We start from the raw sequence: 17528 nt of genomic DNA on the forward strand, positions 1-17528 counted from the left end.
GCATTGACAAGGTGGACAAGGATCAAATGTTTCAGAGATGGGATACAGAAACAAGGGGACACAATTGGAAACTGAAAACCCAGATGAGTCATAGGGATGTTAGAAAGTATTTCTTTAGTCTTAGAGTTGTCAGGAACTGGAATAATCTGGAGAGTGAAGTAGTGGAAGCAAGTTCCATAAATAGCTTTAAGAAGAGGTATGACAAATATCATGGAGCAGGGAGAGAGTGAATTAGTATCGACCAGTGAAGAGGCGGGGCCAGGAGCTCGGACTCGACCCCTGCAACCACATATAGGCGAGTACACACGCGCACGCGCGCGCACACACACACGTGTCTAATCGACATGTGCCTAGGACAAAATGGTAACTACCCCCCCCACACACACACACACACACACGCATGCATGCACATACAACAGGCCTAGTGTCTAATCGACATGTGCCTAGGACCAAATGGTAACTAACACACACACCCCCTACCTACCTACCTCTACACCTACCCACCTACACCTACACCTTGGTATGCTACCTTAAGTCATTCCAGAAGGCTGTTTGAGTGCTGTGCCATTTGATTATTGAACAAGTTCTTTCCAACCAATTTTCTGTTTGGTTGGCTGTTATCACTAATTTTCATAGGCCCCATGGTGACTTGTACAAATAATACAAAAAAAAACACTAAAAAATGTGAAGAAATACTAAACAGTTCACAGCGAAGTTCTGGCAGGTCGTATTTGTTTGGTCGAGTGCTGAGCTTTGTTCAAGTAGGGAGCTGGTCTTATACCGAGGTTCCACTGTACATATGTTGAATCAGTAATGCTTGTTATATTGCATCAGTCTAGTTTTTTGTTGGTACATATGGAGTTTACATGTTGAATTCACATTAACTGATTCTTATTGTAAGAATTTTTTTTTTTTTTTTTTTTTTTACAGTCAAGAATTTGAATGCACTAAAATGACGGAAACCTTAGCATCGTATGGCGACAACACCAGATTGAGTGTGAGGTTGGGAAGAGCACTACTACCAGGGGAGCAAAGAGGAAAGGTTTACATGTTAGAGCCTGACAATATTGATGATGTAAGTATGGTTAGGTTTTGGCCAGGAAATGCATTTTCTCCCTAGTTTATTTCCACATTAAGTAATTTATTTCATGTTAAGTAATTTTTATAAAAATTAAAAACACGAATGCACTCGGTCCCACACATTATAATATGGTTAATTCACAGTACAGTCATTCCTGCAGATTTGTGGGTGATTACATTTTCAGAGGCTCTGTGAAAGTAAAGACTGCACATAGTTGAAAATTAAATTTTCATAAATTATCATTAAACTTCTTTGACCATAGCCCTAGTAAGAAATTGAAAGGGAGTATGGAGAGGGATTGAGTAAGTATGTGAAGTGAGGAGGATAAAAAGGTAAGTGGCCCATCTACTTCTGATTTGAACTTGGTAATGGATGTGTGTTTTACATTGTGTTAATATGAAATGTATACAGTGAAAGTTCATGTAACAAGGTGTTATGCTCCTGAAATGGATGCTTTATGTAATTTAATGCTATGTAAAGTGAATTATGTATGGGAGTATTAGGGCTAGGTTCTTCATGCCTGAATAAAAAACAACAATTTTTTAATATTTATTTTGTCAAATTAAAGAAGTTTTGACCCCATACATTATCAGTGCCATTGCTTGTGTACCCAAAACCTAAATAAAAACTTAATAAATAAACTTAATCAAGTCAGGCACAGGGAGGAGCTGGTGCTTGAAGTAGTATACAGTCTATTCTTTCCAGCAAAAATAGTGATGACTTTCTTTCCAGAGAAAACAGGCAAGACTAATACAGCAGAGAAACTTTTGTTTTTCCTTTTGGGTCACCCCACCTCAGTGGGATACGGCTGGTACATTGAAAGAAAGAATTTTCTTACTGTAGAGGTTTTTGAAGATGCTTGCATAGCTCAGTTGAACAGCGAATAGCTGTGGGTCTGTTTTATTAACTGATCTCATACATTTCACTATACAATTTTGTCATCCATAATAATGACAAGAATTATTTTACTGTACCCTAAATTTCTTTATCTTGCTTGTTGACATAGAAGTGTTTGAGGGTTGCTATTTAACTCTGTTGAACTCATAAGGGTTCATATTGTATTACAAAAACTAAATCTTAGTAGTATATCAATCTGATCAGGTTGGTATTGCCATTCATAAGAAATAACAACCAGAGAATAGTGAGATCTAGGCATGGAAAAGCCATTGCATTGAGCCAGAAAAAAAGAAATTGAAAAATCAGATCAGTAAGAACATTGGATAATGGAAACTCAAAGAAGCTAGCGAATTTGTAGGGATGACTGCACTTGAATGTGTAATGAGCAATAGGGAATATGTTAGCCACCAATTAAATAATTTGTACTTTTGTTCCTAAATGTAATTTTAATTAAGACTGTAAAGGTATAGCCTAAAGTTGATGCAAATTTTTATAAATTCATATCAGGATCAATTTACACTAAGCAGGATAAGGTAATGGTAGCTATGACAGACAAAAACCTGTAGATGTGGAAGGTTGGCCTTGGATTTGTATTAATTCCAGATGCAGCTGTTCTTCAGGCACAAGCTGTCATTTGCAATAAGCATACGTCCATTTTCATTAGCATGCTATTTATTTCATTAGACTTTATTAATTATTCTTTATACATATAGGATATTTGTGAAAACCCCATAAAACAGAACAGCAGGTGTAGGGGAACCTTACATGTCATCAGGAAAATCATCAAAATTCTAATATTTCTGCTACTTTGAGCCCAGTTTCAAGTTACTTCTGCTCATCAAACCAACCACAATCATTTCTATTTGAATTATACATTTTCCATTCTTCTACTTATACTTAGGTCACACTACACAATGTACATGTTTATTTATACACATTCATCTGAGTTTTCTTTGATTTTATCTTAATAGTTCTTGGTCTTATTACTTTTCCTTTTATATCCATGGGGAAGTGGAATAAGAATCTTTCCTCCATAAGCCATGCGTGTTGTAAAAGTCAACTGAAATGCCGGGAACAATGGGCTAGTAACCACTTTTCCTGTAATAATTGCTAAAAAGAATAAGAAGAAGAAAATTGTCAAAGTGGGAAGTCTGAATGTGCATGGATGTTGTGCAAATGATAAGAAAGATGATTGTGGATGTTATGAATGAGAAGAAGCTGGATGTCCCAACTTGAAGTGAAACAAAGCTGAAGGAGGTGGGAGAGTTTCAGTGGAGAGGAATAAATGGGATAGGTCAGGGGTTTCAAATAGAGTTAGAGCTAAAGAAGGAGTAGCAATAATGTTGAAGGATAAGTTATGGCAGGAAAAGAGGGACTACAAATGTATTAATTCAAGGATTATGTGGAGTAAAATAAAGGTTGGATGTAAAAAATGGGTTATAGTAAGTGTATATGCACCTGGAGAAGAGAGAAGTATAGAGGAGAGAGAGAGATTTTGGGAAATGTTGAGTGAGTGCGTGGGGAGTTTTGAACCAAGTGTGAGAGTAATGGTGGTTGGGGATTTCAACGCTAAAGTGGACAAAAATGTTGTGGAGGGAGTAGTAGGTAAATTTGGGGTGCCAGGGGTAAATGAAAATGGGGAGCCTTTAATTGAGCTATGTGTAGAAAGAGGGTTGTTAATAAGTAATACATATTTTATGAAGAAGAGAATAAATAAATATAAAAGGTATGATATAGCACGTAACGAGAGTAGTTTGTTAGATTATGTATTGGTGGATACAAGGTTGATGGGTAGGTTCCAGGATGTACACGTTTATAGAGGAGCAACTGATACATCGGATCATTACTTAGTTGTAGCTACAGTTAGAGTAAGAGGGAGGTGAAAGTGTATAAACTAAGGGAGGAGGAAGTTCAGGTGAGATATAAGCAACTATTGACAGAAAGGTGGGCTGGTGCAAATATTAGTGGGGAAGGGGGGTTGAAGAGGGTTGGAATAGTTTTAAAAATGCAGTATTAGAATGTGGGGCAGAAGTTTGTGGTTATAGGAGGGTGGGTGCAGGAGGAAAGATGAGTGATTGGTGGAATGATGAATTAAGGGTGCGATAAAAGAGAAAAAGTTAGCTCTTGAGAGGTTTTTACAAAGCAGAAGTGTTATAAGAAGAGTAGAGTATATGGAGAGTAAAAGAAAGGTGAAGAGAGTGGTGAGAGAGTGCAAAAGGAGAGCAGATGATAAGAGTGGGAGAGGCACTGTCAAGAAATTTTAATGAAAATCAGAAAAAATTTTGGAGTGAGTTAAACAAGTTTAGAAAGTCTAGGGAACGAGTGGATTTGTCAGTTAAAAAACAGAGTAGGGGAGTTAGTAGATGGGGAGATGGAGGTTTTGGGTAGATGGCAAGAATATTTTGAGGAACTTTTAAATGTCGACGAAGAAAGGGAGGCGGTAATTTCATGCACTGGTCAGGGAGGTATACCATCTTTTTGGAGTGAAGAAGAACAGGATGTGAGTGTGGGGGAGGTGCGTGAGGCATTACGTAGAATGAAAAGGGGTAAAGCAGCTGGAACTGATGAAATCATGACAGAAATGTTAAAAGCAGGGGGGGATATAGTGTTGGAGTGGTTGGTATTTTTGTTTAATAAATGTATGAAAGGGGAAGGTACCTAGGGATTGGCAGAGAGCATGTATAGTGCCTTTATATAAAGGGAAGGGGGACAAAAGAGATTGTAAAAATTATAGAGGAATAAGTTTACTGAGTATACCAGGAAAAGTGTACGGTAGGGTTATAATTGAAAGAATTAGAGGTAAGACAGAATGTAGGATTGTGGATGAGCAGGGAGGTTTTAGAAGTGGGTAGGGGATGTGTAGATCAAGTGTTTACATTGAAGCATATATGTGAACAGTATTTAGATAAAAGTAGGGAAGTTTTTATTGCATTTATGGATTTAGAAAAGGCATATGATAAGAGTGGATAGGGGAGCAATGTGGCAGATGTTGCAAGTATATGGAATAGGTGGTAAGTTACTAAATGCTGTAAAGAGTTTTTATGAAGATAGTGAGGCACAGGTTAGGGTGTGTAGAAGAGAGGGAGACCACTTCCCGGTAAAAGTAGGTCTTAGACAGGGATGTGTAATGTCACTATGGTTGTTTAATATATTTATAGATGGGGTTGTAAAAGAAGTAAATGCTAGGGTGTCTGGGAGAGGGGTGGGATTAAATTATGGGGAATCAAATACAAAATGGGAATTGACACAGTTGCTTTTTGCTGATGATACTGTGCTTATGGGAGATTATAAAGAAAACTTGCAAAGGTTAGTGGACAAGTTTGGGAGTGTGTGTAAAGGTAGAAAGTTTAAAGTGAACATAGAAAAGAGTAAGGTGATGAGGGTATCAAATGATTTAGATAAAGAAAAATTGGATAACAAATTGGGAAAGAGGAGTATGGAAGAAAATGTTTTCAGATACTTGGAAGTTGACGTGTCGGCGGATAGATTTATGAAGGATGAGGTTAATCATAGAATTGATGAGGGAAAAAAGGTGAGTGGTGTGTTGAGGTATATGTGGAGACAAAAAACGTTATCTATGGAGCCAAAGAGGGGAATATATGAAAGTATAGTAGTACCAACACTCTGATATGGGTGTGAAGCTTGGGTTGTGAATGCAGCAGCGAGGAGGCGGTTGGAGGCAGTGGAGATGTCCTGTCTAAGGGCAATGTGTGGTGTAAATATTATGCAGAAAATTCAGAGTGTGGAAATTAATAGAAGGTGTGGAGTTAATAAAAGTATTAGTCAGAGGGCTGAAGAGAGGTTGTTGAGGTGGTTTGGTCATTTAGAGAGAATGTATCAAAGTAGAATGACATGGAGAGCGTTTAAATCTGTAGGGGAAGGAAGGCGGTGTAGAGGTCATCCTCGAAAAGGTTGGAAGGAATTTGTAAGGGAGGTTTTGTGGGCGAGGGGCTTGGACTTCCAGCAGGCGTGCGTGAGCGTGTTTGATAGTGAATGGAGACGAATGGTATTTGGGACCTGACGATCTGTTGGAGTGTGAGCAGAGTAATATTTAGTGAAGGGATTCTGGGAACCCGGTTATTTTTATATAGCCAGACTTGAGTCCTGGAAATGGGAAGTACAATGCCTGCACTCTTAAAGGAGAGGTTCAGGATATTGGCAGTTTGGAGGGATATGTTGTGTATCTTTATACATATATGCTTCTAAACTGTTGTGTTCTGAGTACCTCTGCAAAAACAGTGATTATGTGTGAGTGAGGTGAAGGTGTTGAATGATGATGAAAGTATTTTCTTTTTGGGGATTTTCTTTCTTTTTTGGGTGACCCTGGCTCGGTGGGAGACGGCCGACTTGTTAAAAAAAAAAAAAACATTTTATCAAATACAGTGGACCCTCGTTTTTCGTAATTAATTCGTTCCAGAGAGTGTGACTTAATATCGAAATTGACGATTTGCAAATCCATTTTCCTTTTTAGAAATAATGTAAATCAATTAATTCGTTCCAGACACTCAGAAGTATCAAAAAAAATTTTTTTTTACCTTATATGCACAAAAGAATGAACATTCAACATGACAGTTACTTTTATTGAAGGCTGTTGTTGATGAGTGGAAGACAGTGAGGAGGGAAGAGGGAGGAGAGGTTATTGTTTGGATGGGGAATCCCCCTCCATAAGGACTCTGGTCATTTCAGGGGTCACTTCCCTAGCTTAAATATAGATTTACATGCAGAAAAGAATGCCAAATAAATGTAAAGCACTAATAAAAGGTATAAATGAACATTGACATAATAAATAATATTAATAACATAGAAACATGGAATATACTCTAGAATGAATAAAATAAGTCATTATGTATGTCACGAGAGGTGGTGTTGTTAGGTGTATAGGGGCCATTGAGAGCATAAGCCGTCCGTAATGTTAGTGAAGCAGCAGCTGAGGCAGCGGTGTTTTCTGTAGCCCTATATAACTCCAACAACATTCGAGGAGTTAGCAGAATCACTGAAGAAGGGACCCTCTTCCATCATCACAACCACTACCATCACTACCACCCTCTACCACTATCACAACTACTACCACCCTCTGCCACTATCACAACCACTACCACCCTCTACCACTATCACAACTGCTACCTCCCTCTACTGCCATCACTACCACCATCACTACCACCCTCTACCACTATCACAGCTGCTACCACTCTACCACCACCACCACTTTCGTATTTTTTTACAATTTTTTTCTTAAATGATATGTGTTTCTCACATTCTTTACCAAAGAGCTGGCAGTAGAAGCTTTCTTTGGAGCCATGGTGGCTTATTTAGCAGTTGCAAGCACTAAAACGAATGGAATATTATGAAATGTATCATATGAACTCATGGAATCATCCTCACTCACTGATAAACAGTGGCACACTGGCTGGGAATGGAGTGTGAGTTTGCTTGGGGCCATGCATCCGTGTCAGAGACAAACGACTATTGCGAGTCAAACGACAATTTTCGAGTCAATGTTTTGACAAAAAACGTTAAGATTTTCAAAAATCATGACTTTCAAGCCTTACGAAAACCGAGGTTACACTGTACATGTATTACCAATAAACAAGCAATAGAGCCATAACACCCATCCTAGAAAAGACAGATTGCCATTTTAAACCAAACAGGTCAAAGGTTTGCTTTTCCCATCATGCACAGCATGGTGCAGGATTTTTTTTTTTTATGTTGTGCACATTTACTGCACAGACCCATTCTCTCATGTCTTAGGCCAAAATTTACCGCTCACAGCTTATTTAAGGGAGCTGAGTTGAAAACATAGCTCTACATAAGTGACTATGACATCAGTAACATAGATCTGTGTACAAGACAGTGAAGCATTCCTTCAGTAATTGCACACATTTAGTTATTACAGCTCTTAAGCATGTAAAGTAACAGGAACACTACTAATGAGCAGAACTGGGTGGAAAGAAAGTGGTTGGTGCAACAAGGAAAATAAGTAATAGGCAAGAAATTAGAAAGATAATGAAGAATAAGTGCAAGATAAGAAAGGACACAACATGAAAATGACGAAAAAGAGAAACCAGTAACTAGTGTAAGGCTTTATTGTAACATTTCGCCTGAGGGCTGTGTTCTTCATTATGAAAAGTCACGGTGTGTTCCGTTTTTTTTCATCCAACTGTTGACTCGCAGCCCCATTTACCTGCCATAAAATGGAAAATCAGTGGCCTGGTGCAAAAGCTCTTGCTTCACACAGTGAGGGTTCGGGTTTGATTCCTAGCAAAGGGGTGGAAATGTGGGACGTGTTTCCATCGCCGGTTGTCTGTGTTCACCAAATGTTCACCCATCAGTAAAATGGGTACCTGGGTGTTAGCTGACTGGTGTGGTTTGCCTCTTGGGACAAAACTGACCTAATTTGCCCGAAATGCTCTGCATAACTAGCAGCTTTCTATATAGTAGTATATATTATAGATGTCAGCTAGTCCTGTATACCTAGTACAGTGGACCCTCAGTTATCGGCCGTAATACGTTAAAGAAGGTCGGCCTAAATCTGAAAAGGCAGAAAACTGAAATAATATTTCCCATAAGAATTAATGACACCCAATTAATCCATGTCAGACACCCAAAAATATTAACAAAAATACATTTTTTAAAGATTAGCAATAGTTTTACATAAAGAAAACAATGAGAAATATAAAACACAAATTTTAATGATAAAGGAACATTATATACATTTATTGAAGACTCTTATTGGCATATTGAAGAAGGCAGGAAGGGAGAGGGAGTTGGAAATCCCCCAACCCCCTCTCCCCTCTGTGTAGTGTAGCCCTCCTGGGCTACACTATACAGTCATATTATTACACAACACAGCATATTATTACCATGTTCACTGAGTTTAATCATTTCTAATGACTACTTTTAGATGCCATCATAAAGGGAGAGGTAATGAATAATTCATGCTGAGAATTGTACACAAACGCATATGAAGGGCGGTTACTGGGCGAGACACCAGATTCGCAGTTTTCTCTAACTCTGAATCAGAGAAAATGTAATGTTTACTCTGCACCCGACTCTCCTCTCAATAGCATATAAACATTGCTATTGATTTACGTAAAGCTTTCGATACAGTTGACCACGACTTGCTCCACATAAAATTGTCGCACTATGGTATAAGAGGGCACTCCCTCAACTACCTAAAGTCATACCTCAGCAACAGAAGCCAATATGTGTACACAAATGGGGCAAACTCTTCAGCACAGCCAATTACAGTTGGTGTCCCACAGGGAAGTGTCCTAGGCCCTCTTCTCTTTCTCATATACATAAATGACCTACCCAATGCATCGCAACTACTCAAACCCACACTATTTGCAGATGACACTACATACGTCTACTCCCACCCGAGCCCAGTCATGCTAACCAATACTGTAAATACCGAATTACAGAAAATATCAACCTGGATGAGGACCAACAAACTTACTCTAAACATTGACAAAACCTACTACATTCAGTTTGGTAACAGAGCTGCAGATGTGTCTCTTAACATAATGATAAATGGATCACCTATCACAAAACTCACAGAGGGAAAATTCCTAGGCATCCACCTTGATAATAGACTCAAATTTCAAACACACACACAACAAATTTCCAAAAAAAATTCCAAGACCGTAGGCATACTATCAAAGATAGGGTACTATGTTCCACAGTCAGCCCTCCTGGCCCTATATCACTCACTTATTTACCCCTATCTCACCTATGGAATTTGTGCATGGGGCTCAACAATAAACCATCTCAGACCACTAATCACCCAACAAAAGGCTGCAGTCAGAATGATAACAAATTCCCACTACAGACAGCACACTCCACCAATATTCAAAACTCTAAACCTACTCACAATACAAAACATCCATACTTATTACTGCACCTACTACATACATAGAACACTTAACTCTGACATAAATCCTCCCCTCAAACATCTCCTTACCAACCTCAACAGAACACATGACCATAACTCAAGACACAGATCACTCTTTGATGTTCCTCGTGTCCATCGCACACTATGCAAAAACTCAATGCACATAAAAGGCCCTAAAATCTGGAATTCATTACCTGTGAATATAAAAGAAACACTGTCTGTTTATAAATTCAAGTCTCTTCCCAAAAATCACTTACCCACAACTAAATAAATGCTGAATAATTGTACAGTGGACCCCCGCATACCGTTGGCATCACTTAACGTTAAATCCGCATAGCGATATATTTTATCACTAAAATTTTGCCTCGCATAGCGCTAAAAAACTCGCTCAACGCTATTCGTCCGAGACGCGTCTATGTGAGGCCTGAGCCAGCCTCACATGTTCCGCCGGTGGCATTGTTTACAAGCCAGCCTCCGCGGTAACATCCAAGCATACAATCGGAACATTTCGTATTATTACAGCGTTTTTGGTGATTTTATCTGCAAAATAAGTGACCATGGGCCCCAAGAAAGCTTCTAGTGCCAACCCTGTGGTAAAAAGGGTGAGAAATATTATCAAAATACTGTGGTACCATGGTCAACTGCTGCTGCTGCTGCTGCTGCTGCTGCTGTAGCATTGTCAGCTGCTGCTGCTGCAGTACCGTCAGCTGCTGCTGTACCACCGTCAGCTGCTGCTGTACCACCGTCAGCTGCTGCTGCTGCTGCTGTAGTACCGTCTGCTGCTGCTGTAGCACCATCTGCTGCTGCTGTAGCACTGTCAGCTGCTGCTGTAGCACTGTCAGCTGCTGCTGCACTGTCAGCTGCTGCTGCTGCTGCTGTTGCTGTAGCACTGTCTGCTGCTGTAGCACCGTCAGCTGCTGCTGCTGTACCACCGTCAGCTGCTGCTGCTGCTGTAGTACCATCTGCTGCTGCTGTAGCACCGTCTGCTGCTGCTGTAGCACCGTCTGCTGCTGCTGTAGCACTGTCAGCTGCTGCTGTAGCACTGTCAGCTGCTGCTGTAGCACTGTCAGCTGCTGCTGCTGCTGTAGCACTGTTGTTGGTGTGGCTTATTGAGAATACCAAGAAACAATTAACCCCAGAGGGTTAGCCACCCAGGATAACCCAAAAAAGTCAGTGTAATCGAAGACTGTCTAACTTATTTCCATTGGGGTCCTTAATCTTGTCTCCCAGGATGCAACCCACACCAGTCGACTAACACCCAGGTGAACAGGGAAAAATGCCTGGAACTAGTGCTCATATTGGTGAATTTTAAGCCAGCAAAGGTTGGTTTGAGAGATTTAAGAATCGTAGTGGCATACACAGTGTGATAAGGCCTGTTCTGGAAGAAAATGCCAAACAGAACCTACAGTACTCAGGAGGAAAAGGCACTTCCAGGACAGTGTCTCATCAGTCATTGCTGCATCTTCAATAAAGGTAAGTGTCATTTATTCTTCATTTAGTAGAGTAGTACATGCACAATATATATTGTGCATGTACTACTCTACTATTGTGCATGTATCCTTCTCTTTGTGTGTAGGAAAATGTATATTTCATGTGGTAAAAAATTTTTTTTCATACTTTTGGGTGTCTTGCACGGATTAATTTGATTTCCATTATTTCTTATGGGGAAAATTCATTCGCATAACGATAATTTCGCATAACAATGAGCTCTCAGGAACGGATTAATATCGTTATGCGGGGGTCCACTGTATCTCATAAATTGTATCTCATATATGTATCTCATTATTGTATCTCATAAATGTCAACCTGTGACCCAATCAAACTTTGTTACTATTTAACTTCATTACCTAACAGAATACTCCATTCTACTGATTACACAGCCACACAGTAAATGACCATATGACCTGTCTTTGTAATACTCATTTGTACTAAATTGTTATCTGTTTTACAATAATTTTTGTACCACTGAATATATCATTGCTTAGTTAGTCTTAAGTTAATTTTAAACCAGCCCGTAATGCTATGCATTCAAGTGGCTTTGGCATACTGCATTTTACTGTATTCTTTTGTACTTCACTGTATCATGTTCAAATTAATAAATAAATAAATAAATATGCTCTGTTTGTATTCTATATGCTGTGTAACGTATTTCTTATATAATTTTGAAGAAAATATCATAGATGGATTAATGAAAATGTCTATATTAACCTAAAATAAGACAGTGTGCCCAGGAGTGATTATTATTAAGCATACATCACATATAAACATTGCATGTTTTTATAATTTGAAGAAAATATTATATAGATGGATTAATGAAAGCATCAATATTAACCTAAAATAAGACATTTAACATGCTCAAGAGTGATTTATTACGCATCCAATATGGTCGATAACTGGAATAGAATTTCGGATAAAAAAAGTGGGCGAAAACCGAATTGGCCGATATCAGGAACAGCCAATAACCGAGGGTCCACTGTATATGTACTTGTAGTAAATAAAGATAAAAAAAAAAAATTGAAAATTTTGGTTGTGGATGGAGAGCTGTTGTAGCTAATAAGTGTTACTCAAAAAAATAAAAAAATTTAAAATAACTATAAAGGAAGTCAGTTGGATAAATTTTTTGCCTATATCATTGATAGTGTTTCTTGTGGCTGACTGAAATCAGCAAGCCTACTGTGCAATATGCTTCCATGACTGACTGAAGTAGGTTAACCTACTGTGTATTGAAATTAAAACTCCTGACAGTAATTCTTAAATGATAGTAAAATATAGAACTCAGGCTGTGTTTTTAGTTAAGAGGGATTATTTTACTCAGTGCCCAATATTTATTAAACCAGTTTCAGGATAAAAAGTCTAAGAATTCTCTAGTGGAAAAGATATTAATTAGTTTTATTTTTTTTTCAGCCTGCTCGATTCCTCATTGACTGGGTTGTATGTAAGGGTGACACTGTTGGCAGTGCCAAGAAAGCCATTGTAAAGGAAGTAAATACACGGTGTAATATGAACCTAATCCCAGAAAATGTGCGATTACGGAAAAAGAGTTGGAAGAATCCACAGACGATATACCTCGATGATCAAAAGTTTGATGATGACATCTCTCTCTATTCAAACTGGGAGCTTTTCCTCCAGGTTAGAAACACAACAAGATTCCTTAAGTTTTAATAACAATTAAGAATTTTATACACTCAGTAAAATTAATAAGCAGGTCACAAGGTTGATACAATCATTACTTAACCCTTTCACTGTCAAGACCCTTGATCACAAACTTGCTCCGAAAAATATTCGAAAAAAAATAAATTATTTTTCTTACCAGAATCTTAAGAATATTCATCTGATTGTTTTAAAAGAAAAAAAAAATTGTGATAAGTACTTACCGAGATATAGAGGCGTGAAATTGACGAAGTGAACTGCTTACGGCAACATCAGCAACTGTCGCTCACTCGGTAATATTATTTTTACTTTTATTCTATTTTTTCCTTTCTAATGTTTTATTTTCTCAAGTAACTTTTGTGGCCTGTGAGACCAATATAGTGCATAATGTATACACCTACCATCCGACTTACGACCTACTCGACTTACGACCACTTGACTTACGACTGTGTTTTTTATGCCAAATTTCTGGGAAATAAACAACTATTTGTGTTGTACACAGTGTTTATCCTAAACCTTACAGTATAAAATACAGTACTAACAACATAAAAAGTAAAGTAAAACATGAAATACCAAAATAAAACAATAAAATAAAGTCATTACAAAAATGTTTTGTTGATATTCAGTAGTAAAGTTCGACTTACGGCCATTTCGACTTACGACCGATTTCTCAGAACCGAACTCGGTCGTAAGTCGGATGGTAGGTGTATATATCCACTCATTTTATTCAATGCAATAACCACACAAATATTATCATCGTTTATATTGTTTACAAAACTTGTTGATGCAAACCAACAATTAGAAAAGTTGTTTATTACTCTTGTTCTACATACAGTGGTACCTCGAGTTACAAACTTAATACGTTCCAGAAGGCTGTTAGTGCCTATACCAAAGGAATTTGTTCCCATAAGGAATAATGTAAATTAGATTAGTCCATTTCAGACTCCCAAAATTACACTGACAAAAGCACTTAAAAAAATACACTTAAACAATTGTTTGAGTTAATGAATTGTTTGAGTTGGGAGCTGTTCGAAACTTGAGGTACCACTATATATACACGTGTATAGTCACTGGACACGTTTCTAGAAGTGCTGTAGCTTGTGGAACTTTTTGAAATGTGGTGTTATGCACAGTGCTGTTTTACACTCCTCACACATAAAATGAGTGTCTCTACGTTTTTGTGGATGGGTTGTTGTGGTTGTGTGGGTTGTTGTGGTTGTGCAGGCTGTTTTGGTTGTGCAGGTTATTGTGGTTGTGTAAGTTGTGGTTGTGCAGGTTGTTGTGGTTGTGTAGATTATTGTGGTTGTGCAAGTTGTTGTGGTTGTGCAGGTTGTTGTGGTTGTGCAGGTTGTTGTGGTGTGTGGGTAGTTGAAGGTGGCCTTTGTTGTAGATGTGCTGAGTCAGCAGCATGGCTACCAGCCTGGGGTGCTGCCAGTGCCACATGACACATTACACCAGCACCACCACCTGCTGCCACATGTATATTATCCATCCCAATTGTAACATTACCCATTACCCATACTGTCTTCCCCACCACCCATGCTGTCTTCCCCACCACCCATGCTGTCTTCCCCACCACCCATGCTGTCTTCCCCACCACCCATGCTGTCTTCCCCACCACCCATGCTGTCTTCCCCACCACCCATGCTGTCTTCCCCACCACCCATGCTGTCTTCCCCACCACCCATGCTGTCTTCCCCACCACCCATGCTGTCTTCCCCACCACCCATGCTGTCTTCCCCACCACCCATGCTGTCTTCCCCACCACCCATGCTGTCTTCCCCACCACCCATGCTGTCTTCCCCACCACCCACATGGAAATAAGTCACTTAGTTTGACTTTTTTGGGTTATCTTATGTTGTCTACACACATGCTGCTGTGTATGATAATCTATAATTGTATTTGTGTATACCTGAATAAACTTACTTATTCTTTGAGACATTGGGAAAATATGAGTTTCCTCTTTTCCTGTGATAGAACTGCACATGAAAAAGGGGGCCCAGCACCATAGGTGGAAGGTTGATGGTTGTATGGGTTTTCAGCACTATTTCTGGTATTCTGGACATTGCTTTCAGTCACAAACTCCTCAAAACCATAAAATTCATCTTCACTAACACTTCCATCTGTGTTAGAACTTTCACTTGGGAAGGGAAGAGTCCCAATTTGCCGGGGAGTGATGTATTCCTTACCACTAGGCATGGTGAACAAGGTGTACTGAATTGGCACTCCCACAGTGCACTGCGGCCTCCCCAATTTTTTTTATACAACACACACGTAGCACACAGACCTATTCTTTCACATGGGAACGAATGGATTTGATAGTTAAAAATAGGAGAGGAAAGGTATTAAATGGGGAGTTACTTGTATCTGGAAGATGGAGGGAATATTTTGAGGAATTGTTAAATGTTGATGAAGATAGGGAAGCTGTGATTTTGTGTATAGAACAAGGAGGAATATCTTGTAGGAGTGTGGAAGAGCGAGTTGCAAGTGTGGGGCAAGTTTGTGAGGCGGTGGGTAGAATGAAAGGGGGTAAGGCAGCTGGGATTGATGGGATAAAGATAGAGATGTTAAAAGCAGGTGGGGATATAGTTTTGGAGTGGTTGGTGCTTTTATTTAATAAATGTATGGAAGAGGGTAAGGTGTCTAAGGATTGACAGAGAGTATGCATAGTTCCTTTGTATAAAGACAAAGGAGACAATAGAGAGTGCAAAAATTATAGGGGAATAAGTCTGTTGAGTATACCTCATAAAGTGTATGGTAGAGTTATTATTGAAAGAATTAACCCTTAAACGGTCCAAACGTATATATATATGTTCACTCGCGTAGCGCCCCGAAGTTTTTTGAGAAAAAAAATCATTTTTTTTTTTATAGGAAAAAAGAGCATATGGTACCCAGGTGTCCCCAATTATTTTAATATGGCTCACAGTGAGTGCGCACACCCATTCTCTCATGTCTGGGTGACTCAGGCTTATCGTGGCAATGTTGAATGAATGAGAAAGAAAACGTATATATACGTTTGGGGCGCTAAGCGAGAGAACGTATATATACGATTAGACCATTTAGGGGTTAAGAGTAAGATGGAGAGTTAGGGGTTAAGAGTAAGATGGAGAGTAGGATAGCAGATGAACAAGGAGGCTTCAGGAAGGTTAGGGGATGTGTAGACTAAGTGTTTACAGTGAAAGGTATAGGTGAACAGTATTTAGATATGGGTAAAGAGCTTTTTGTGGCATTTGCAGATGTTGCAAATGTATGGAATAGAAAGCAGCGAAGATTGTTTTCGAGGATAGTGAGGCTCAGGTTAGAGTATATGGGAGAGAGAGAAATTGTTTCCCAGTAAAAGTAGGCCTTAGACAAGGATATGTGATGCCACCATAGTTGTTCAATATATTTATAGATAGGGTTGTAATAGAAATGAATGCTTGGGTGTTGGCAAGGAGTGTGGAGTTAAAAGATAAAGAATCTAACACAGAGTGGAAGTTGTTATAGTTGCTCTTTGCTGATGACACTGTGTTTGGGAGATTCTGAGGAGAAGTTGCAGAGGTTGGTGGAAGAGTTTGGTAGGGTATGTTAAAGAAGAAAATTGAAAGTGAATATAGGAAAGAGTAAGGTGATGAGGTTACCAAAAGAATTAGGCAACGAAAGATTGGATATCAGATTGGAAGGAAAGAATATGGAGGAGGTGAATGTATTCAGATATTTAAGAGTGGAAGTGTCAGCAGATGGGTCTATGAAAGATGAGGTGAATCATAGAATTGACAAGGAGAAAAAGGTGAGTGGTGCACTGAGGAGTCTGTGGAGACAAAGAACTTTATCCATGAAAGCAAAGAGGGGAATGTATGAGAGTATAGTTATACCAATGCTCTTACATGGGTGCGAAGCATGGGTGGTGAATGTTTCGACAAGGAGATGGCTGGAGGCAGTGGAAATGTCATGTCTGAGGGCAGTGTGTGATGTGAATATAATTGCAGAGAATTTATAGTTTGGAAATTAGGAGGAGGTGCGGGATTACCAAAACTATTTATTACCCAGGGGGCTGAGGAGGGGTTGGTGAGGTGGTTCGGACATGTAGAGAGGATGAAACAAAATAGAATGACTTCGAGAGTATAAATCTGTAATGGAGGGAAGGCAGGGTAGAGGTCGACCTAGGAAAGGTTGGAGGGAGGAGGTAAAGGAAGTTTTGTGTGCAAAGGGCTTGGACTTCCAGCAAACATATGTGAGCATGTTAGATAGGAGCAAATGTAGACAAATGGTTTTTTGGGCTTCACATGCTGTTGGAGTATGAGCAAGGTAATATTTATGAAGGGATTCAGGGAAACTGGCAGGCCAGACTTGAGTCCTGGAGATGAGAAATACAGTGCTTGCAGTCTGAAGGAGTGGTGTTAATGTTGCAGTTTTGTAACTGTATTGTAAGTGTGCCTCTGGCAAGACAGTGATGGAGTGAATGATGGTGAAAGTTTTTCTTTTTTGGGCCACCCTACCTTGGTGGAAAATGGCTGATGTGTTAATTAA

The 17528-nt window shown here is 39.2% G+C and overlaps 1 protein-coding gene across 13 annotated transcripts in view; it reads left to right on the forward strand.

Annotated features, from left to right (window-relative positions):
• Positions 1-17528, forward strand: part of Usp47 (ubiquitin specific protease 47) — a 433614-nt gene that overhangs the window by 360891 nt on the left and 55195 nt on the right. For all 13 annotated transcript variants that reach the window (XM_070083998.1, XM_070083999.1, XM_070083995.1 and 10 more), the window contains 2 exons: positions 931-1075; positions 12774-12998. In XM_070083998.1, the coding sequence (XP_069940099.1) occupies positions 931-1075; positions 12774-12998 (370 nt within the window). The remainder of the gene's footprint in view (positions 1-930; positions 1076-12773; positions 12999-17528) is intronic.

This window comes from Cherax quadricarinatus, chromosome 11 (genome assembly GCF_038502225.1).
Source record: "Cherax quadricarinatus isolate ZL_2023a chromosome 11, ASM3850222v1, whole genome shotgun sequence".
NCBI lineage: Eukaryota > Metazoa > Arthropoda > Malacostraca > Decapoda > Parastacidae > Cherax > Cherax quadricarinatus.